Source organism: Myotis yumanensis, unplaced genomic scaffold (assembly GCF_028538775.1).
Source record: "Myotis yumanensis isolate MYYU_CA2020_CCGP unplaced genomic scaffold, mMyoYum1.0.hap1 SCAF_4, whole genome shotgun sequence".
NCBI lineage: Eukaryota > Metazoa > Chordata > Mammalia > Chiroptera > Vespertilionidae > Myotis > Myotis yumanensis.
Genome location: NW_027223755.1, coordinates 30,326,800 through 30,351,519, shown reverse-complemented (window position 1 = coordinate 30,351,519; position 24,720 = coordinate 30,326,800). Strand labels below are relative to the sequence as shown.

General features: G+C 35.1%; 1 protein-coding gene across 3 annotated transcripts in view; it reads left to right on the top strand.

Moving 5' to 3' along the window:
* The window catches only part of PDE4D (phosphodiesterase 4D), a 1,237,087-nt gene that overhangs the window by 374,640 nt on the left and 837,727 nt on the right, over positions 1-24,720 (top strand). For all 3 annotated transcript variants that reach the window (XM_070412009.1, XM_070412010.1, XM_070412011.1), the window contains one exon: positions 12,421-12,650. In XM_070412009.1, the coding sequence (XP_070268110.1) occupies positions 12,421-12,650 (230 nt within the window). The remainder of the gene's footprint in view (positions 1-12,420; positions 12,651-24,720) is intronic.

Below are 24,720 nucleotides of genomic sequence, written 5' to 3'. Positions count from 1 at the left end.
TTCACTTGTTTTTATATTCTTTTTCTCTTTGTTTCTCTGATGTAGTAATTTCAAATGATCTGTCTTTGAGTTAGCAGATTCTTCTGTTTAATTATGTCCATTATTAAATCCCTCTAGTAAATATTTCAATTCAGTTCTTCAGTTCCCAGAATTTGTTTTAATCTTTTTTATAGTACTGTATTTATTTCTTTGTTGATACTCTTATTTTGTTTATATATCATTTTTCTGATTTTATTTATTTGTCTATCTGTGTTCTCTTGTAGCACATTGAGCTTCTTTAAGACAACTATTTTTATTATTATTTTTTGGCCAGATCATTCAAAGACCTTCCTTCTTTCTTTCTTCCTTCCTTCCTCCCTCCCTCCCTCCCTCCCTCCCTCCCTCCCTCCCTTCCTTCCTTCCTTCCTTCCTTCCTTCCTTCCTTCCTTCCTTCCGTTTCTTAAATCCTCACTGGAATATATGTTTATTGATTTTAGAGAGAGGAAGGGAGAGAGAAAGAGACAGGGGAGGGGGGGAAACATCCATCAATTGCCTCCCGTATGTGTATCCTGACCAGGGATTGAACCTGCAACCTAGGTATGTACTCTGACCAGGAATTGAAATTGCAACCACTTGGCGAATGGGATGATGCTCCAACTAACTGAGCCACCTTGACAGGGCCGGAGATCTTCATTTCTTTAATGTCAATTGCTGGAAATCTATTTTGTTCTTTTGAATGGGTCTTTTACCTTGTTTCTTCATGTGCCTTATTTTTTTTTCTTCTGGGATTTGTACATTTGAAAACAACTATTTCTGCTAGTCGTCATAGGCAGGCTTTGTAAAGGTAAGAACCTTCATCAGCCAGCATAGCTAGAAATTCTGGGGGACTTCTCAATCCTTTTCTGGGGATGCATCTTCTCTGGACTTGTGCTTATAATTTCTCAATTAGTGGGGTTCGCGGATTTCTTTTTCAGGAGTTTATAATCTCTTGCCTTTTCTGGTGTCTGTCTACAATACTGCAGGTTCTCTAGCACTCTGAACTCCCTTTGTTCTCAGAGGCCCCTATGCATCCAAAACAGTCTGGTTTCCCATCAGTGCTGGAGTCAGGTGAGACAGAAACCAGTCTCTTAGGATACCCTGAGAATATGAGATATTGGATATACATTCCCTTTTTTCTTTCCCTCCCCAAAGAAAACCCGTGAATTGGACTTTTAATCCCATTTTCATCAAGCTCTTCTCTCTTGGGAAAACGACTATCATGATTGAGATGAATGGCTTTTCTTATTCATTTCAATGTGGCTCTTCTTGACTTTGAGCTTGCTTGGAATACTGCACTTAACTGATTTTTGGAGTTCTCATACAGCAGTTTGGGACTGTTTATTTCTGTTAAGTTTGTGTCTCTGTGGGGTTATGCAGTCTGGAACTTCTATTTCACCATCTTGCTGACATCACTCTATGTTTTACTTTTTAAATATTTATTATTTTGTGTATTTAATATTATTATTCCATCTCACATGGTCTACTTTCATCAACACTTATGTAATTTTTCTTCCCTATTAGTTGGTAGTATTTCCTTTAATACATATTAGATTCTTATACAAGAAATATTTAGCTCAGCCGGTGTTTCGCAGTGGTTGAACATTGGCGTATGAACCAAGAGGTTTGATTCTCAGGGCTCATGCCCAGTTGCTGGCTCAGTCTTTGGTAAGGGCATGCAGGAGGCAGCCAATTGATGTGTCTCTATCATTGATGTTTCTATCACTCTCCCTCTCCCTTCCTCTCTTTCTAAAATATCAATAAAAACATATTTTTTAGAAAAGAAATATTTAAAGGACACTTTATTATTCCACTGATCTCTCTGTTGATTATTTTCAAGTACCATACTGTTTTGTTATTGTAGTTTTACAGTACAATTTTTTATGAATACTAGAGGTCCAGTGCATGAATTCATGCACGGGTGGGATCCTTCAGCCTGGCTGGTGATCTGGGTAGTCTCGCCCAGTCCTGATAGGGGCCAATCAGGGCCAGCTGGGGGAGAAACCAGAGGTTGGCTGGCTTCAGAAAGTTGACTGTGGGAGCGCACTGACCACCAAAGGGCAGCTCCTGCATTGAGCGTCTGCCCCCTTGTGGTCAATGCGTGTCATAGTGACCAGTCAACTGGTCATTCGGTTAACCAGTTGTAACGGTCGCTTAGGCTTTTATATATATAGATGGCACAAGCACCCTCATCTTATTTATTTAAAAAAGTTTTATTCTCATCTATTTTTTTCCTTGTAGTTGAAGGCCTTTCTGTTATCCTCAAAAAGGGGAAAAAATGAAGGTTTTTGTAATAACATTAAAGATGAAAAATAATTGCAATATCAGGCTTGCTTATGTGAATTTTGAGAAATTCATGTAATTCTCCTAATACAGATTCCATCCATGTCTTTTTAAGCTTACTCATAAATGCATTTTTTTATAAATTAGACATTTTTTCTTGTAGTTTTAATGAGCAGTGTTTTCATTTTATAAAGGAAAATCTTTTGCATATTTTAACATAACTGGACAAACCCAATTATTCTTTCTTCAAGTATTTTCCAGTTGATTTTTTTTGTTTCTTACATTAAACAAGGTTTCAATCAAATAACAATTTCTTTATTTTCTTCATAATTTTGTGCCTCTTATTTCTATCTCCCACATTACTAAATTGGCCAGTAGTTCTTGAAAAGTAGGGGCAATGCTGCATTTGGGTTCAAATTATGATCTTCGGTGTCAGGTAAACCTAGTCTATAAACCTTGCTTTACCACTTACTAAGTGTCACTGTAATCTCCTTGTAGTGGGAGTTAAGTTGCAAACTGACCTCCCTAAGCCTCATTTTCCAAATCCATAAAATGAGGATAACAACAGTTCTTCATGCAGTTTTTCATGAGGAATAAGTAGCTATTTATACAGCACATGTAATACAACAAATATTATTGATGATGCTGAATAAAGGAGTAATGAGGAGCATATTCTTGTATTATTACTTATTTTAATAAGAATAAACATTATGTTTCACTATCAACTATAACATTGAATTTAGACTTAATAATATTCTTTGATCCATAGTTTGTTTACCAATTAAGTACTGTATGGTTATCTGAACATCAAAGCCAAGAGGAAAGTCATAATTCCTAGCTCCCTCTATGGAAAAAGGGAATTTATCATTACTTTGTCTCCTCTTTTCTCTCAGTTAGTTTGTTCCAGAATTACAGACCTAGTTTATTATTATAAATATACATTCTCTTAAATTATGGTTTTAGCTTTTGCTTTTATGTTTATAAATATATTTTGATTGATGCTGGTATTTAAATAAAACTTGAAAATGAAGATCATAGATCTTTGTATTTCCCCTAATGTTGTGGTTTGGCACCTAATTAGTCAAGTGAGAGATTTTTCAAAGCACAGAGAATAAGCCAGCTGTTTCTTTTTTTTATTATTGCTTAAAGTATTACAAAGAGTATTACATATGTCTCCTTTTTTTTCTCCCCTTGACCTTCCCCTGGCCTCCCCTACCCTCCAGTGTCTTGTGTCCATTGGTTATGCTTATATGCATGCATACAAGTCCTTCGGTTGATCTCTTACCCCCCACCCCGCCAACCCTCCCCGGATTTCCCACTGTAGTTTAAGCCAGCTGTTTCAATCCACTCTTCCAGAAAAACATGATTTTTAAGGGTCAAGCAAACAATGGAAGCTCCTATTTTTTTTTTTTTTTTTTTTTAGTAGTTGTGATTCTGTTACTATATATCATTGTGAAAGAAATAATTGATAGAAGTCATGTTTTTCCTTAAATCATCTTTCCTTCCTTTGCTAATAAAATAGAATCTACTTCATTTTTCAAGGTTACCCAGGAAAGCAACAGTGATATTTATAGAAAATTAATTGAATCCTACAGTTTCAAACAAACCTTCTTGATGAGAATGTATAGTAGAATATTACTAAATGAGAACTTTGTCTATTTCCTTTATGAACTTTTTAGAAGTTTTGATGAGTAAATTATAGGAAATGGCTTTAGAGAAAGAAACTTCAGTGATTTCTGTCTCTTCTATCAGTTTGAAATCAGAGCCTATATTGGGATTAAGTTCTGTGGATATTTGAGAGCTATCTGCTATCTTTGCTATCTTTTTGTTAACCTGGAGTGGAAATTTTCATTTGGAATTCATTTTTGCAAGAGTGCATTTTCTATATCATCTACAGGCAGTCCTCGGGTTACATCGGACTCACGTACGTCGTTTCGTGGTTAAGTTGCCATCTCCCATTTATTTATATATTTAAAAAGTTCTGTCATTTCGATGTATGTACATATGTGCTTTATGTTTTTTATTACTGATTTACCACAAATAAAGGTCAGCAATTGTTATTTTTCTTTTAATTTTTTTTTTTTTTACTGTTTCACTTCATTACTGCTGTGTATGTGCTCCATGTGAGTGATGTAGGTGCTTATGCAGGTGGGTTCCGACTTACACCAACAATCGCGTTACATCGTGCCATTGGAATAGATCTCCTGTGTAACCCAAGGACCTACTGTACAAATATCAATTCGAAAATGGATTGTGTTAATTCAGTACAATGTCCTTTTAAATATAAAAAGAATTCAGGTATTTATTTTTATTGCCTTGACTAGTGAGTTTCCTCAGATTATTTAGGCAACCTTAGCATTGGATTTTAATACAAAACACATATAATGAGTAATGAGATATGGGGAAAATCATCTGGCATAAGGTTTAGAAAATCTTAAGGCAGATTTTTAATTACTGCTTTAGTGTATTGTGAACAATTTCACAGAAACGTAAAATAATAATACAGAGACAATGTCTACTGTTGGAATATAGTACTTTTGGATTGTATTGTTTCAATTCTTTGCAATAGCAACCTATTAAATTATATGCTATACATTAAAGAGTTAGTTCAGTTATCAGAAATTGTCTTCTTTATACTATATATGTCTTCTTTTTCCTATATACAGAAAGGAAAAAATTACTTTTTCAGAGGATAATTTTACAGAAAACTAATTACACAGAAAAAAGGAATGCAACATTGGAAGTGATAAAAACCTATCCTCAGCTCAATCTGTCCTCTTTTTGAAATTTTGAAAACTTATGCAACTACTTAACATGCTAACTTCTACAGTGTTCTGCATAGCATATGTACTCTGAAAGCATTGAGTGCTTAAAGTAATTTATTTTTATTAAGAAAAGTTAGGTGAAAATATTATATATATATATTTATATATATATATATTTAAATATATATATATATATATTTGAAACAAAACATGGGGAAAGCTATTTGAGTGGCTGAAGTCTTGGAATTTTTTTAAAAAATTTTTGTTAACTGATGTAGCCTCTACCTAACTCATATTAATATTTACAAATACCACATTATGAGTAATATCAATACCTAATAATATTACCCCATTTTCCAGTTTCTTATTGTTGAAGAAAGGGAGTCATTTGTCTATTTTCTTTATTCATTTCTACAGTAAGGTTTATTTGGAATGTTTTAGCCCAGGCACTGGCTGAGTGTCAGAGGTACAAACGTTGTTATGGCACACTCCCATGCTTGCAAATGTGTTCTAGCTAACAAAGAGAACAGATATATAAGCAAATCATTTCACTACAAATCACTTCTCAACACAAGGCCTAAGGCTTCCTGGTGGTTATAAATAACAAGGCAGAAGTTATTTGTATTCATTGTCATGTATAATATTTTTGACATGAGTGTGTGTAGAAGGAGGTCCTCAAGAAAACACTATTGCCAGTTGACCCTCAAGCTGGGCCCTGGCTATCGGAGGCTCCACACCCTCCTCCTCTGTCCTTGGAATCTAAGTTCTGCCCACCTTTCCAACAGTGGGAGCCATTTGCCTGAGAAAGCAATCTGTTGTTGAGATCATCAGGATGGTATATGTGACTGAACCCAGTTAAACCCAATTAAGATTTTGGTGGGCAGGTACAGAGATCTACTCATGTGTGGCTGCCCAACACAATCCTTCTATGTAAGTTTCCTTGATTGTTAAACCTGCCACCTACCAATCTGGAGTGGCTTGCCTCTTTCTTTGGTTTCTCCTTGTCCTACATTTATGGAGGTAGTTTCAGATTTCACCCTGGAAGCTCTGGAGGTTTTGAATCAGCAGTGTGTAGAATGAGAAGAGAACTGGAGGATTACATCTTGGAGAAGGTCTAGATTTAAGAGAAAATTAACAGAGGATTTAGCAATGAGACTAAACAGAACTGATTGGTGAAGTATGCAGGAAAGAAAAAGAAAAGCCTGATTTATAAAGTAATCATGCATCTTAATTTGCTTGAGACAGTTCAAAGTTTCTTTTTTTATTGATGTCACTTCTGGCTACCATCACTTTTCTCTCACAAAAGTGTTCAGCCTACTATGTCCCCCTAAAGAGCTCTAAGTACTCTCTTAGAGCTCTTATCACACACTGGTGATTATTTTTCTCAAACGGACTATAAATACTTATGAGCAAGGCAGTGCCTGATTCGTTTGAACTCAAATAATAGAGATGTGACTATGTATATAATATAGCACTAGCTGCAACAAGGAAACCCCAAAATTTAGTGGTTTATGATAATGGAAAATTATTTATGGCTCATGTAGCCCAAATTGTTTTTGTGTATTTTTTTAATGCTCACCCAAGCATATGTTTTTATTGATTTTAGAGAGAAAAAGATAAAAAGAGAGAGAAACATCAATGTGAGAGAGAAACGTTGTTTGGTTGTTCCCATACACACCCTGAGTCCCCAATCAGGGCTTGAAACTGCAATCTCTTTGGTGTATGGGATGATGCTCTAACCAATTGAGCAACCCAGTCAATTTTCTCTCTAAATGCCAGTGTATATACATCTTAAGACAATTCCTCTATAGAAAATTTCATTGTTATATACACGCATGAAATAAACACCAACAAATGTGAGATCATTACCAGCCACAGCAATTTATTACACCAGCTGTAGGTGTGTCCCGGCACTCAAGGCCTTGTTAGTGGTTTGCTAACGACTTTGGGAGAATAAAAAAGAGAATAAAGGGATTCATTAAATACCTTACATAGAAATTGAAGTAAACAAAAAGAAAAACAATAATAATAATAATAATAGTAATAACATATTTAATGCTCATTCATTTTAACTGTCAGTTATTGCGGAATTACTTTCTTTAGGTATATCTTTTGGAGAGGTAATTGTCCTAGCAGTGAAAAGAATTACATTGAAGTTATTTTTCTGTCAACTTCTTCAAATAAGTTGGTTAATTATTAAAGCGGATTTATATTTTATTACAAGTTAACAGGTTTGCATTGAACTCATTCAAATATTTTTTCTCATTTCATATTGCATATCTTGGAACTGAATTAGAGATATTTCTGAGTCCCATCAATAGCAAGTTGAATGTTGTTCCATTTTATTAGTATTGTTTTTATTTTACTTTTTAAGCTAAAAATAATCCACTTTCTCTTTTCATTTAATAGAGGATATAGAAAATAGTAATACGCAAAATATGAAAATTATTTATTATTGTCCAGAGAAAGTCATGTTATAGAATTGGAATGTCATCCCAGAATTTTTCTATTAATATAACATGTTAGTTTTTTGTTTTGTTTCCTTTTAGAAAAATGAGATCACTTTGTAATCTGTTTTTTCACTCAACATTATATCATAAACATAATCACATATTCTCCTGCATTATTTTAACAATCTCATAGTATTTCATAATATGATGTATTGAAATTCATTAAGCAAATCCTTCAATACAAGTAGTTTACATTCAATTATTCATTATTTCAAATAAGCTACAGTGAACATCTTTGTGGTTGAATCTTTGCCAGGCAATCTTATTGGACTATGTCTAAAATGTCAAAACCATTAGTTCCCAAATTTTAGTATGCATCAGAATCATCTGGTGACTTATTCACACTCCCAAGCCCTAATAATAGAGATTCTGATTAGGCAGATCTGGAATATGATTTGGGAGTCTGACTTTTAGCAAGCACCTTCTGTGATTCTCATGCATGGAGTTTGAGTATCACATTTTGAGAAACAATGCCCTTCAAGATATTATAAATATTATCTTTTCCCTCAACTCCTTGCAAAAATGCCATTTTCCAGCAATAAAATAAGGTACATATTGCCTTGGTGTTCAGTTTTACATTTCTTTCCATAGTAAGGCTATTTAACATTCTGCCTTGTACCTGCTAAAATTGTTCCATTCATTTTTGAAATATAATTGGTATATATTGATCTGGAATTTTTTAAAAGCCACTTGTTATGCTGTTTTTTAATAGAAACGTTAGGATACAGACATGTACTGCTTTATCATTTTTATAATCCAGATAAAAAATACTACACTTTGTTTTCAATAGAGGTTTTCTATCAAAGAAAGTTACTTCTTGAGTAGTTTATCTCAAAGAGAATGTCAAAACGTTGTCTTTTATTAGGTAACCTAGGTTATATAAAGCATTTCTGCTGTTGCAATGCTATCACCAGAGTGAGCACCTAACTACTTATAGAAAAACTAGAGGTCCAATGCATGAAGTTTGTGCAAGAGTAGGCCTTCCTTTCCCCGGCTGCCGGCACCGGCTTCCCTCTGGTACCTGGGACCCCAGCTTCCCTCGCAGCCCAGGCTTCATCTGGAAGGATGCCCAGTCTAATTAGTATATTACTCTTTTATTATTATAGGTTATTATTATAGATGTTAACTTTGGTCATCTACATTCAGTGCTCAGCTCTGCTAGACTCAACCTTTGTTCTTCTTTTTCATGTTTATCCTGAAAAAGGGCATCTACTCCCTTAAGTCATTAACTTCTCTGGAGAAATATGGGAAGTCACTTATGACCTGATAGCAATCCAAGAGCATGGGTTCAGTTTGCAGTTCTGTCCTTAAATGAATACACTGAGCTTCACACACAGAGGCTCACTTTCTTAATCTAAAAATTAAGAATGTCACATATGTACATTTTCTCTTTATTGTCTGTATTTTCCAGGTCACTAAACATTAAGTTTGCCATTGGCTATTGTAAAAACTCAGAGTATTTCATGAGTGGAACTGGTTTTAAGGTTTATTTTTGTACAACCTCTTGATTTTATGTCTAAGGAAATTAAAACCCAGAAAGGTTAAATGACTTTTTAACACCACCTAAATAATTAATAGTAGAGTTGGGCCTCGAATATTTAGCTCCTGATTCAATCAATAAGGATTATAATTAATTTCCAATGTTGATGTAGCGCTGTCCTGATCTCAGTTCTGCTATCTTTTAAAATGAAAATGTGAGGCTTATTAAGTTATGATTGATTAGTTATCTGTACCATACTTGTTAGAGGTAGTATAACATGATGGTTTTTAGCTCCAGCTTTAGCTCAAGCTGAGTTTTGATTTGAGATCTCAACTTATTGCTGATCAACCATCCTATTTTGTTTAGGACTGGATTGCTTTCCCAGACATGGGACTTCCAGTGCAAAGGTCAGAAAGTCCCAGGCAACCTGGAAGTTTTGGTCACCTTACTAACCATGTGGCTGTGTGACCAAGACATGCTATTCTATTTTACTAGAGGCCCGGTGCACGAAATTCATGCAAGGGGCTCGGCCCTCGCAGCCCTGGCATCGTCTGGAAGGTCATCTGGTCTAATTAACATATTACACTTTTATTATTATAGATTATAGATAGGTCTGTTTCTTTACATTTAAAATTGGAAAAGTAATAGGACCTAACTCAGAGGATTTCATTTAAATGAGATGGAATTTAAATGAGATGGAATATGTAAAGCACAGTACCATTTAATAAGGATTCAATGAATGTATCTGTTATTCTTATTTAAAATTTGTTCCAGTTTTATTGAGGTATAATTGACATACAGCCGTGTATGTTTAAGGTGTATCAGCATAATGATTTGACTTACAAATATTTAAATTAAAATTTTTTTTCATTCAAATAAATAAAAGGAAAAAAACAGAAACAGAAAAAAAATACTCTTTCCTTGTGATAAGAACAGTTGAGATTTACTTTCTTAACAACCTTTATATATACCATACATCAGTGGTTCTCAACCTGTGGGTCGCGACCCCTTTGTGGGTCGAATGACACTTTCACAGGGGTCGCCTAAGACCATCGGAAAACACATATATAATTACATTAAGATTCATAACAGTAGCAAAATTACAGTTATGAAGTAGCAACGAAAATAATTTTATGGTTGGGGGTCACTACAACATGAGGAACTGTATTAAAGGGTCACGGCATTAGGTAGGTTGAGAACCACTGCCACACATCAATGTTAATTATAGTTATCATGTTGTATATTATATCCTTCTACTGCTTATTTATCTTATAATTGGAAGTTTGTAACTTTTGACCACCTTCACCCAATTTCTTCTCCTGCCATCCCCACTTCTGGTAACCACAAATTGATCTCTTTTTTTGTGTGTGAGTCTTTATTTTATACTAGAGGCCCAGTGCATGAAATTTGTGCACAGGTAGGGTCCCTAGCAGCTGTTGGCTGCCAGCTGGGGCTTCCCTTCCCCGGCTGCTGGGGCCTTCCTTCATTCCGTACCACCCTCTGGAGGTCTGTGCACGTCATAGCGAGTGATCAAACTCCCAGTTGGTTGAACTCCCGAGGGGACACTTTGCACACTAGGCTTTTATATATATAGATTTACGTGAGTTCACACAGAATTTGTTTTCCTCTGTTTCACTTAGCACAATGCCCTCAAGGTCCATCCCTATTGTCAGAATGGAAGGATTTCCTCACTTTTTAAGCCATTATTTTTGTCATTATTAATATTGTTTACAAAGTAGATTCCTCAAAACACAGGTTCTCAGAATCTAGGTTTTTATGTTTAGGATTTGAAATAAATGAACTTGGTTTTTAGGTTTGACCTTTTCTTTATCTTCTGGGTGCCCTCCTTTTATCTTATTTATCCATAAAATTATACAATAAAATCCAAGACTAAAAAGAGTCCACCATTGCATATCCTTTCACATTTTTCAGTATATAAATCAGAAAAAAATTTCTTTGTTTAAAGCAGTATGGATAAATGAACTAGCCGAGATAGCATAGTGCTACAAAATGATAAAGGGAGTTAGCCTGAATAATAATAATAATAATAATAATAATAATAAACAATAGTTATTATTTTGTTGAGTGAAAATTGTGCCAAATTTTGGTGCTTCAAATACTTAATATTTCTGTTCCAGACAATGAAACTGAGAAGTATATATTATTATCCTTAGTGTTCAGATGTGGTACCAACCTCAGTGAGCCTAAGTTACTTGCCAAAAGGTAATAATATAAAAAGCAATGCAGCAAGGATTCTAACCTAGATCTGAACTCTACAAAATCACTACACTTTGGGAAAAGTACTTTGCCTCCCTGGGCTAGTATCTTCACCTGTAAAACTAAAAAGGAAAGTAATTGCCATTTATGATTGCTTATCATACTGCATGCAGGTAATGAGCTATGCACATTACATGCATGATCTCATTTCATTCTTGTGGGTAAATATTATTCCCATTTTTATAATAAAGAAACAGAAAACTTGGAGAGATTAAGAACACTCTAAGCACACAACTAGCAAAGTGGTAATGCAAGGATTCTAAAAGCCAGCATGTTATCTGATAACATTTGGTGACTCAATCATTCTGAGTACATAGGTGTAATAAATGTTACTAGAGTAGACTTTCCAATCACTTGGAAATAATTATTGCTCATGTAGCAGTAAATGTTTTTCAACTAGAATCAAATTATCAAAATTTCTACTTTATTCTAAACTTTATTTGCCTTGGCATGTGGATAACATGGATCAAATTTGAAAAATTTAGCTGTGATTTAAATAATGTTCTACTGGGTCCTCAGATAGTCTTTTCATGTCCTTTTTAAAAATTCTCCTCACAAAATCTTATTGTAAACATTTGCAAAGAATATTCAAGTAACATGAGACATATGAAAATATGTGTTACAAATATGGTCCTAAGTATGAAGAAAAAAAATAGGACTCATTTTCTTCCTCTCTCTTCATAGGCATGTATGTTATGTCAAAATATATATATTACAGTGAATTTTTTTGCAATTGATTTCATGGAAGGTAGAGAATATTTTTATTTAGTCTCTATTTTATAGAATTTATGCATAAAACTTATATAATCTAATATTATTAAAGAGGTCAGTCAACTGCAACAACTGAGCCACCCTAAATATACTGGTGAACAAATTTACTATTTTAAAAATAAATCTAGATTTCAGTCATTCGTTCTAACCTTTTCACCAAATATTGTTCTGTTAATGTCATTGCGCCCCCCTTTTCTTTAGCATTTTTTAATGTATACGTTTCCTTTCATTTCTTTCTCCAAAAGTATAAAGCCATCACATAATGATAACTGACAGGACTTTGGTTGGTTACATATACTTTCTTGGGCTTTTGCCTCAGGCCTCTGAGGAAACGCTGCATTCCTGTAATGAAGAGGAAGACCCTTTGCGAGGCATGGAACCCTATCTTGTACGGAGACTCTCCTGCCGCAACGTTCAGCTTCCCCCTCTTGCCTTCAGACAGTTGGAACAAGCTGACTTGAAAAGTGAATCAGAGAACTTGCAAAGACCCACCAGCCTCCCCCTGAAGATCCTGCCTCTTATCGCTATCACTTCTGCAGACTCTAGTGGGTGAGTGCCCTTGGGCGACGTTTCCCCATTTTATATTTTGGATGTCGATTGCTTTTTGTGGTCTTTTGAGACTTTGTGGCTCATTGCTTGACTTGTGTGGGAAGAAAATGGGGTTTCTAGAGCCAAAGGAAAGAAAGGTGATTTCTCTCAGGTAAAGTCACTACCTCTGCAGGAATAGATGTTTTAGTAAAAATATTTTATGAGGAGAAGAAAGATATTAATGAAGGATAATAAGCATCTGGAAAAGAGAACTTGGACTTACAAAATTAATATTGATCATATATAATTTAATAGAAAATTCTTAACAAATAGAACTCATGGACAAATTATCACGAAAGCGTACAATATCTGGAAACAGTAAGCAATGTCCACTGATACAAAGCAAATTTAGAATCAAGAATAGATTGTACTGTATTTAGAATCAAAGGAAATAAATATGCAATTATATTAATGAACCTAGTAATTTGGCCTTTGACATTTTGAGGTATTGCTTACCAGAATACTATTTCAGTTTCCAGCATACAGCAGTCGTATTTGGCATGAGTATATATAGAAGAATCACACAGAGTTATGTCACCATATGTATTTCCTACTTTGAAGAGTATTTGTGATTTTATTCTTCTGTTTACCAATGAGATTTTACTCTTTAATAGCAATGTCACCAGGTGAACAACTGTGAAATAAACTGAGGATAGTGGGCACATACATTATTTGTTCTTTTGGCCAAAGAACATTTGCATTTTTAAGAAGCTTGGATAGAAAAGAAAGAAGAGGAAGCCAGTAGACCATACTTGGACAGACTCTTGAACATTTGCCAAGCCTATAAAAACAAAATAATTTATATGTTGTAAATTCATTCTCTGCCAAGTTCAAGGCATGTCTAGAGAAGGTTCCTTTTGGATTTTTCTAAAAGTTGTTAGAAAAGTTCTGAGCAGAACAAATTTGGCCAGTAACTGTCTTTTAAGATATAGAATTTAGCTGTTTGAATTGTTACAGACCAGTTCAAAGGACCTATGTTATTAAAAGGTATAAGGAAATTATAAATAAAAAAAAACAGCAAATTCTTACTCCGAAGCAATTGAAAGAGGAAATCAATGTTTAGGTTTGTTTTTGTTTTTTTGGATGAACCATGCATACAAAGAAGAGTGTCTACCTATTGATCCGACATGCTAAAGCAGTGGGGATTTTCTATGGAAGCTTGACCTGAATGTTCTTTGAAAAATAGTCTAAAAAACTGATTTCCCCTCTCTGAGATCAACACCACCGCCATTCATCTGTGTGGAGGGCAGGATTCAGAGATACCAGATGTATCAGGCGTGGTCAGGACCACTCTGAGGCTCTGTGGTTTGCTAGGAGAGCTCTCAGGATCCAGCAACTAGTTGTATTTATTGCTAGGATTTACTACAGCAAAAGACTATGTACAAGGTGAAATCCAGAAAGAGAAAGGCACATGGGGCAAAATCTGGGAGAAACCAGACCCAAGCTTCCTAGAGCCCCCTCTTCCAGTGGAGTCAGGAAGGATGCACTAGTAATCAGTTGTGACAACACATGTGAAATGTGTTCACCAGGGAAACATTCTACCTGAGAAGCCTATTGCAGAATCAGTGCTTACATGAGTTACCTAAAATAGTCAAACATAGAAACAGAGAGTAGAATGGTGGTTGCTAGGGGCTGTGGGTAGGGGAGATGGGGAATTGCTATTCAGTGGGCATGTAGTTGCAACTCTGCAGGATGAATAAGCTCTAGAGATCTGCTATACAACACTGGCCTATAGTTAACATTACTATATTGTTCACTGAAGGATTTTCCAAGAGGGTAGACTTCATAACACAGTGAAAAACAATAAAAATACAAAAAAAGAAAAATAAATGCCATATAAGGGTCAACCTTTTAAACAGGCTTTTTTAAAGATAACAGTCTCAGGCCTGATGTTAACTTTTCTGCACAGCAGTTTTATCTTAGAATCATTACCTTCTTTTCTCTACATTTGAAGAAGAAGTTATAACTAAAATAAATAAAAAGCTAATTTGTCCTGACTGGTTTGGCTCAGTGAATAGAGGGTCAGCCTGCGGACTGAAGGGTCCCAGGTTCAATTCCAGTCAAGGGCATGTACCTTGGTTGCAGGCACATCCCCAATAGGGGGTGTGCAGGAGGCAGCTGATCGATGTTTCTCTCTCATTGATGTTTCTAACTCTCTATCCCTCTCCCTTCCTCTCTGTAAAAAATAAATAAAATATATTTTTTAAAAAGCTAATTTAATCCTGTGATGAATTCAATTAATTTTGGTATCTTAAAAAATGTGGTAGCTAAATATGATTTCTCACATGCCCTTAAAAGAAAATGATGTAGTATATTCACTATGTCTCTATGTAACTGGGCAATGTGTATAATTAAAAATATCAAGTAAAAGCTAAGCTTATTTAATTAAATTTAAATGTGTTGTTGAAAACAAATAAATAGTCTCCAAGTGCCAAGGAACTTAGAGCTTCAGAATTGTCTGTATGATGGTACTTTTGTTAGTTTCAACTTTGTTTCCTTCTTAATCAAGAACCTAATAATTGCCTGCCGGTGTTGCTCAGTGGTTGAGTGTCAACCCAAGAACCAAGAGGTCACAGGTTTGATTCCCAGTCAGGGCACATCCCCAGGTTGTGAGCTCAATCCAATATCCCCAGTGGGGGATGTATAGGAGACAGCCCATCAATGGTTCTCTCTCAACATTGTCTCTATCCCCTCTCCCATCCTCTCTCTCTAAAAATCAATAAAAACATTTCTAAAAATCTAATAATCAAGTGTAAGCAAAATTGTGTTTATCATTTGCTAATTTATTCAATACTTTGGAGGAGAGAATTTGTGTTCTAGAGAGATGAAACAAGAATACTTTTCTAGGCAGCCAGGAGAAACTATGGGTGAGGGCCGCCAATCAGCAAAAAACTAGGACTCAGGATGTACTAAAAGGATTGCTGTTATCTTAAAAAGCAAAAAAATATATATATATTTATAAATTGAGTATTTGAGAAATAGAAAGTTTAGGAGTATAATTTTCTGGAATTCCTAAACTTTAAAAGGGAGATAGAAGGTAAAAGTAGGGGTTATATTCTGTAGCCATTTCACTTAACTAAGAACCTCAAATTCCTTCAAAGCTATCAGAAATAACTATTGGGACATTTAGCTAGAGTTGTCTACAGCCCAGATCCACATTATTAAAGGTTAGTGTGCCCCCAGGTCCCATTGTCAACCTACACAGAGACATTGGCAATTGTAAATCTTTAATAAGAAAGGAGACTTTTCATGGTCTTTGGATTTATTTTTTCTTACTTTATTAACATCATAACTTTTTGCTCTTTCTTCTGGTACATCAGTACCTCAGACACTAGCTCTTTCAAGTGTCACACTGTGGTTTAGAGACTTGCACCATCCCTTCAGGAAACCTCAATGTGGCCCCGATTGTAATTGGTTTCTGCAGGGAACTTTGGCCTACAAAGATGAGTGTTATGAAAGGCAATTATTAGCTTCCTTATGAAATGCTTGGGTCAAAAGACTGAATTCAAGAGGGCTTTTTAAAATAAGCTCTTCCATAATTATACTTAAGGTTTTTCCCAAGCAATATGAATGTGTTCAGATGTACACTATTCAATTGTCTTTGAATATGACTAAGGCCTTAAGTTGTGTGTTGTGATTTGACAACCTTTAGAAATGTTCAATGATCACAAAGCAGAGCTGTAAGAGTTGGGGTGCTGAGAACCTTCAATTCATGTGCCAGTTAGGGGTCCAGGTAGAGTAAGATCACTCAGGCTTCATGGCCATTTATTGACTCTCACTGAAGTAAGAGGGACATCCATTAACGGCATTGACTGTTATGAACTTGGCAGCGAAGCAATTTGGAATGTCAAAGCTTTCTCTATTTGTCTCCTAAGTAGTTTTCTATACATTTACATTTTTAAAAATCTTTTATGAAGGTATAATTTGCAAGCAGTAAAATCTGAAAATTTTAAGTATACATCTAGATCAATTTTTACATATTTATATACTCATGTAATTAATTGTCACCCAATCTCCAAACTTCTATCACTAAAGATTAGTTTTGCCTCCTTTTAAACATTATATAAATGGGATCATATAAATACGTGCTCCTTTTGTCTGGCTTCTGTTATTCAAAATGTTTTAGATATTTATTCATGTTGGGCTATGTATCAGTTGCTTGTTCTTCTTTAGTATAGCATAGTATTCCATTATATAAATATATCATAATTTATTTATCCATGCTCTCTTATTGTTGGGTATTTGGGTTATTTCTAGTTTGGGGATATTATGAATAAAGTCAGTGTACACATTGCTATACATGTCTTTTGTGGACATACGCACTCATTCATCTTGGTTATATTCTTAGAAGTGTAATTTCTGATTCAAAGGTAAGAAAATATTTTTATTACTGCCCAACAATTTTGTGTCAGAGTTATAGGTGTTCTGTACCCTCACCAACACTGGGCATTCTCAGTCTTTTTCATTTTAGCTATTCTGGTGAATGTATGGTGATATCTTACTATGGTTTTAAGTTATATTATCCTGATGAATAGTGATATTGTTCATCTTCTAATATGCTTATTAAACATTTGCCTATCTTCTTTTGTGCTATTTTTCCAGTTTTTCTTTTACTTATTGATTTCTGGGAGTGTTTATATATTCTCTTTGTTAGATATATGCATTGTAAAATGAATATTTTCTCTCAGAACATGACTTGCATTTTTACTTCATTTACTTTTAATATGGTGGTAATCTCAGCCACCCTCAGTGTGTGTGTGTGTGTGTGTGTGTGTGTGTGTGTGTCTACAGACATCCCCTGCTTTCATGTGTTGTTCCATTATGTTTAGAATGAGAATGGAGGACCTCTCTACTCTTACTTCCTCCTTGCTCTACTTCTGTTAATAGCCCTTATTGGATTCTACTTAGTTCCCGTTCAGAATCCTGAGGGGGAATTAGTAGCTCCTTTTTATACCAACTCTAACATAGTTTACTTTCCTTGGGTGGTCCATGTATGTACCCCAGGATATTCTGAGGAGGGTTTAGCTTGCCACACATGTGGAAATTGCTCCCTGCACACAGATGGGAGCAGAGGGAGGATAAGAGGAGGGTGATATGAAATCTCTCTAGCTGTGTTTCACTATTGCATCAGCTATAATGAAATGACAGCCAAGGAACAAGTTGTCCCCTGGTGAGATGAGGACAACCTCTGGATGATGTATATTCAAGGATCTGTGTGAGTAGTGAATATTATAAATACTTTCTCATCACTAGTGTCCTATTACTTGTCTGAAGAGTGCACTGTGTACATTTGTGTTACTATGTCCTATCCTATATAATAAAAGTATAATATGCAAATTTTCCTCTCGATTGGGGGGTGGGGCCGGCTGGCCAACCTCCTGCGTTCCCTCCTCCCCTCTCCTGTCAGTCAGACCCCACCCATGCATGAATTCGTGCACTGGGCCTCTAGTAAAAAAATAAAATAAAAATAATTTAAAGGAAGAAGCAGTCACTCTTGGGAATAAAATAACTCCCAAACATAGGGGAAAGGTTTACTTTAGTCAAATAAGACTTCATTTTACAAGAATCTTCCAGGAATATTTCCTTGAGTTATATGTCATTCTCAGAGGAGCTGGTCCCTGATGCCAGTTAGACATTAGATTCCCTGATCAACCACCCATTGCCTACTGTTCTTGAGTATACACAGTACATTAGAGTGAACATAAAGTGGTGATTTTCAACATTATGTTACCAAATAAAAATCCAAACAGAAAATAAAGGAAAGGAAAACAGAAGTTTCATTAAAGCAGACATGCCTGATCTTTCATATTTGATTTATGTAACTTAAGAAAGTATTAACAGTATTCAAATATTTCATAATGGAAATATTTTGGATATAAGGATTTATGAAGCTAAAGTGTTCTATTTCACAGTGTATCCATGGGACTTGCACCTTCATATTGGGTATGTGCTCAAGTTTCAAAAGATTTATCTGATAAGTTCTCATAGAAAAGCATGTGGAAGATCTATAAGCCACCAGGCAAAGCTTTCCAAATTGGAAATGGGCAAACTTAATTGTGATTGTGAAATAATATTCTTGAGCTATATTTGGCTTTTAAAGTAATCACTGTGAAGAAACTGGAAAGAAATACTTCCAATAATCTTGAAGGTATATGCTACATAAAAGAAACTGGATTTCTCTGACTTTGATTCATTTAAATGCAATTTATTGACATAGTGTTTGTTGAAACTTCCCCCAAAAAACTGCAAAACTTTTGTTTCTAAAGCTTTTACTCTGATTTCCTCAATCTAGTTTTATTTTTTGCTTTGAAATTTGTGACTTTTAAGATCAAAATTAGACTCCAGAAGTAATGGAACACTTCATCTTTACTATGTGTTCTCTTAACACATGACATCTTATTTTCAGAATTCATGGAACCAATCTAAAGTAAACAGCTAAATAATGCTGACTGCTTTATGATATTTGTCATGCCCTAAATTTACAAAAGAATAAGGTACTTATTAAACTCTAATTTCTTTTTCAGACAACTGTAGTTTCTTTTCATTTTTATAGTACTTTGTGGCATCCTTATTAAGAATATCCCTAATGGACTGATATGATATTGCTGTATTTTACTCTCTGTCTGTGTGTCAGTAAAGTAACACCAGGCTCCATGTTCTTAAAAACATTAACAAGAGAGGCAGCTTGTGCATTTACCACGCCAGAGCATCTGGTACCTGTTTCCAAATCTTTCTTATGCCAACGTTACTTGTTTAATAGCATATATTAGTTGGGGACTTCATATTTTCTAAAACTGAACCCTCTGAAGCATTTAGTTTGCTGTGAAAAGGGATCAAAGAACATGATGCCATGGCTTAGTGCAGAACTGAAAAAAAAGCACTTTAATTATTTCCATCAGGAAGTCATAATTTTTCAGCTCCCCAGGTAGCTTCACCCCCTTGCCCCCGCCATCCAACCACTACCTTGTTTGACCATTCTTATGTAACCCGGCATTACTCATCACTGAAGTGTGTAGGGACAGTTTACACTTATTTAAAAGTCATGTTCTTCTGTCTTGCAATAATATTGTGTTTATGGAAAAAAGGAGATGAAATCATTTTGATGGAATGGTTTTTATTTAATTAGTATGTGCTACATAAATATATATGCTGATTCAAACTTAATATTGACCAAAGTGTATTACTTGGAGAAATCTGTAACAAGAAAATTGTGTTCAGCTGAAATTCAGGAAATAATGAAGTTATTAAACTCCCCCACCCCTCCCAAATGAGCACTACAGGATGGCAAAGAGATTTCTTTAAAATAAAACTATATACAGAAAAGGAAGTATAGAAAAAATGTATAACTTCCTGTGTGAATTTTTTTTTTTTTGCTTTTGCTTAAAATCCTGGCTAGTTGGTTAGATTCTTTTATTAAATTTATCAGACCTATTTATCTCATTTGCTTAGACTCTTCAATCCACTTGAAGAATTAGATGGAGCCAGGCATTTTTAGACTTGTTCTATTCTGCGGAATGCAATCAAAATAGTATGCTATATAGTTGTTGTTTTATGTCATTCATTTAACGTATCTGGATTGAGGGGGTTTTTGTTGTTGTTGTTTTGTTGTTTGTTTGTTTTTTTATAACCAATATGTGAAGCTTTGGAATATTCTCCAGGAGTGTGAGCAGCCAAGGCACAGGCACCAAGAAGTTTGATCCCAAATTGCAAAGTCAGGGTACAATGTAAGAACAATTGGGAAAGAGATTTGATAACATAGTAAAAGAAGTGATGAATTGTGACAATTAAGCTCGGCATGAAAATGAGTGAATATAAAAAGGTACAGACATAAAACAGGCTCAAGGTCTTTAGAAGTCTCTATGATGTCAAGCAAGTGAAAGTAGAATAGCTGAACACACTGAAAGAGAGGAGGTTATATTTGGAGGAGAGAACAAGAGCATAAGGAACCGGAAGAACACAGAAGAGAGGGATAACTATCACAGGAGGGTCTCTGAGGCATAATCATTATAGCTGCATTCCAAAACATTTTCCAGAATTGGTCTGCCTGTCCTCTCGGATGGATTCAGGGAGAGGGAAGTGGAACCTAGTTAGTATGTTTTTCAGAAAGGCCAAGAGGGTTGTCCTAGTCCAAATAAGTAGGTCCACAATGGCATTCCTTGGTTCTTAGCACTTTCATCATCTGTTGGAAACAGCAGCAGCTTCTGGTGTTTGGTGAATTCTGTATCTTTTAAGTTCCTCAGCTGTGTCCTACATGTATTAAAGGCTGTGGTCTATGGGGAAGGATCTGATGTTTTGTAATGTCCATTATTTTTTCAGTCAGAGTATAATTCTATTTTAAATAACTTTTTTGTTTTTAACTCTAATTATTTTGCCAATTGTAAAAACAACTTAGGTATTTTAAGTTAGCATATGTAGTTTTTTAAAAGAATTTCCTTTGTTAGAAATGATCATTGTCTTAAACACTCATACTTTCTTAAATATTCTTACATACCATTTCTGGGATTCAAATGTTAACCCAGTTTATCATGCTGCTAATTGTAGCTGTAGAGTCTCTAATGAAATTGAATTCTATGTAGACAAATTCTATTTGTAGAAAACTTTCTTCCAGAATTGGGCTACTAATGTGGCCCTAGGGCATATGATCTTAAGGCACATGCATGTGGTTTTTCACTTAACTTGGATGTAGCGTATTATTTGCAGACTTTATCTTACAGCAAACTGTGTTCATGCTAATTTGAATTTAAAACTACTTGATAGAGTTGAATTGTTGAGGCCTGAGACTAAAAATTTTCATATGATAACTCTGCAAACACAATTTTTTATTCTGGTCACTTCTGTGACTTTGTGGGGGTCATTTTGTTTTGTTTTGCTTTAATCCTCACTATCTGAACTAAATATTTGTGACTAGAATTTAGCAACTGTGGAGTATATCATATTTGTAAAATGCCTTGGCAAAAGATATTAATTATATTCTACTGAGACCCAAGTAGAGAGAGCTTCTTTTGTTTTAAGAAGAAATGTAAAGTTTAATTAATTTTCAAAGGATTACTACAACAAATAAAGACCAGAATTCAAATCTTATTTTGATTTATAATATCTGGTATGTTTTTTTCAATATACACTGGGAAAAAAAACTGAGGTGAGGGTTAACTTTTTAAGTTTAATTTTTTAAGGATTTAAGTTTATTAAGTGTTTCTATAAAATTCACCCATAAGTAAAAGACATACTTTTCAGTTGGCAAACAGTGAATGGATGATAATGAAAATTCACATTCATGGACCATTATCTAGTCATTAAGATGATCATTATGATAACTATATGGAAATACTAAAGTACTTCAAACCTTTTGGGAAGAAAAGCAAAAATCCATGAGTATATCCATATTAAAGTTACAGCACTGCAAAAATATATGCCTGCATGTGGCTAAGAACTGGAAAGCAATATGAAAATAATTAGATTTTTTCCATAATAGTATTGTGCTTATTTTTCCCTCTCATCTTGATTTCTACTAATGAGGATATGTTTGTGCAATCAGTAAAACTACCTAAAAATTACATCCATGATTTACTTTCAGTTTCACTTATCCAAGATTCTGTTGAGCTTTTGGAATATGACAGACATTGTTTTAGGTGCTGAGAGTATATTTATGAATAGGTAAAATAAAATTAACAGTATTTTGTTTATCACATGTAATTCAATAAAAATTATGTGAGGGGTTGGAATACTTGGGTCTTTCAGGGATCTGATCATCTTGGGTAGCTACGTCTCTGTTGGCAGCAGACTTCCCCAAGAGGTCACCAGCAGAACCTATTGATCAAGCAACTCTAAATATTAGTTTCACCAAAATAAAGAACACCACTTTTAAACTTTAAAAAAATCATAAGTCAGCCCTAACCGGTTTGGCTCAGTGGATAGAGCATCAGCCTGTGGACTGAAGGGTCCCAGGTTCGATTCCGGTCAAGGGCATGTACCTTGGTTGCGGGCACATCCCCAGTAGGGGGTGTGCAGGAGGCAGCTGATAGATGTTTCTCTCTATCCCTCTCCCTTCTTCTCTGTAAAAAATCAATAAAATATATTAAAAATTAAAAAAATAATTTAAAAAATCATGTCAGAAGTAAAGAAAATGTATTTATAAGGTTGTAGAGCCTGATTTTGCTAGATACAAAAATGGTTTGGATGGAGAAGAATTTAAGGACCTAGTAGCTTTGGATTAATGGGGTCTTAAAGTGAAGTAAGGGTCTTAAGGCGAGCCTTGATGAACATGCCGTTAGTTTGTTTGGGTTGTCAGTATGCAACACTGTTCTGTTTGGGAGGAATCTCTGGGTAGGAGGTAGGAGAGAGGGTTCAGCCCTCCACTATGAAAGCTACAGGGGACAGATATCCCCTTCCCACACCTCTTGGCAGTTAAACCCCAGTATGGTCAATCTGATGCTCCCAGCTAGGACCTTGAATCTTGAGGGGATGGCTCAGACCCACCATCACATGGGTCACTATTGAGTAGAAACATTAGTGGCGTGATAGATGTGGTTGCTGGCAGTGTGACCAGGGATGGTACCTGCCCATGTGGTGAGCAGCAGGGTCCTAGGCAGACTGATCTGTGGTTTCCTGCTGGCTGCTCATGCCTCCATGGGATCCTGCTCAGATCCTCCATGGGATCTGGTTCTTCAAGCTCTCTCTCCATTGACTTGTATTTCACATTCTTTTGACCAATTCTACTTCCTAATTAAGTTCGTTAGTATTTATTTCTGTTGTTTGTATAAGTACAAAGCCCTTAATGAATTTAGTGTGAGGCTCTACCATTCTAGAAAACAAAGAAAGGAAGGCCTCTGACTGTTTGAGGACTTTAATTGTAAAATCAGTAGTAAAAGTTAATAGGGATGAACCAAAGGGAAAAATTGAATTTTCATTTCAGGGGATTCTTTTCGCATAAAAGGTTAACAAAAAGGAGAGTGGTGGAGATTAGAGTCTCTTGAGATGTCCCTGGCAAAGTTTGTCAAGCTCCTAGGAAGGAGGCGAGGACTGGGCTTCCTTGTAATTACTTCCTTTTGACTGTTCAAGCATTACAATGGACTCCTAATGAGAGTGGTTCCCAGAGCTATTAATTAAGTGTATTTTAATTACAAAACCCACATCATTTTTCTCTGGAGAATATTCTTCCTTTATAAGTACTATTTTATTTCTCTATTTCTCTCTCTCTTCCTCCCTCCCACCTCTCCCCCTCTCTCTTTTAAAATAAGTTTTTTTTCCTGAAGGAAAATTAGCTGTGATTGTTGTTAGTTTATTGAGAAAGACCTCCCTTTGAATATGAAAACATATGTCTATGTAAATCTTCCTTATATCTAGTACTAACTTTATCAGAGGTGGTTCCTGATATAAAATTTTGAAGACAATTGTGAAGAAAGATGAGAAAATGTTGATTAAATGTATGTTATAGATGTCCTTGTCCTTTAGAAGTTATTTATTTTTGTTGTTGTTGTTTGTGTGTATGTGTGCACATGTATGCAATGTACTTCAGAAGAAGTATTTCATGAGCATGATTTCCAAAACCTACTCAATCTGCAGGGTCAACTCCTGGCAGAGAGGACACAGGCATGTCACCTTAGCATTCTCGGAATCGCCTGAGTGTACTCATTTTCTTCTTGGTACCCTCTTTCTACTTAATACACTAGCTTATTTATATGCACAGCTTTTAACTTCATTTATAAGTATATACTTCAGAACTTGTGTTCTTCCCTCATATTCCCTTCTATAAGATATCTGTTCTTTATGCAGTCTCTTCTAGTCAAGTAGAAAAGATTTAATAAGGCCATTTTTCACAAGACAGGAATCATTTCAATTAACTTAATGCTTTTTCCAGTGTTAATAGTGGAATTGTGAGGAATGGCTAAATCTTTGAATTTCTCCAGTTCTTAAGAAAATCAAAGCATATCAGTACTATTTCTTATAGCTGAGAAAAATTGGTTGGTTTAACAAAAATTGCAATTGGAATAGTTTAGAAACAGATTCTAGCATTGGCAATAACAATGTTAAG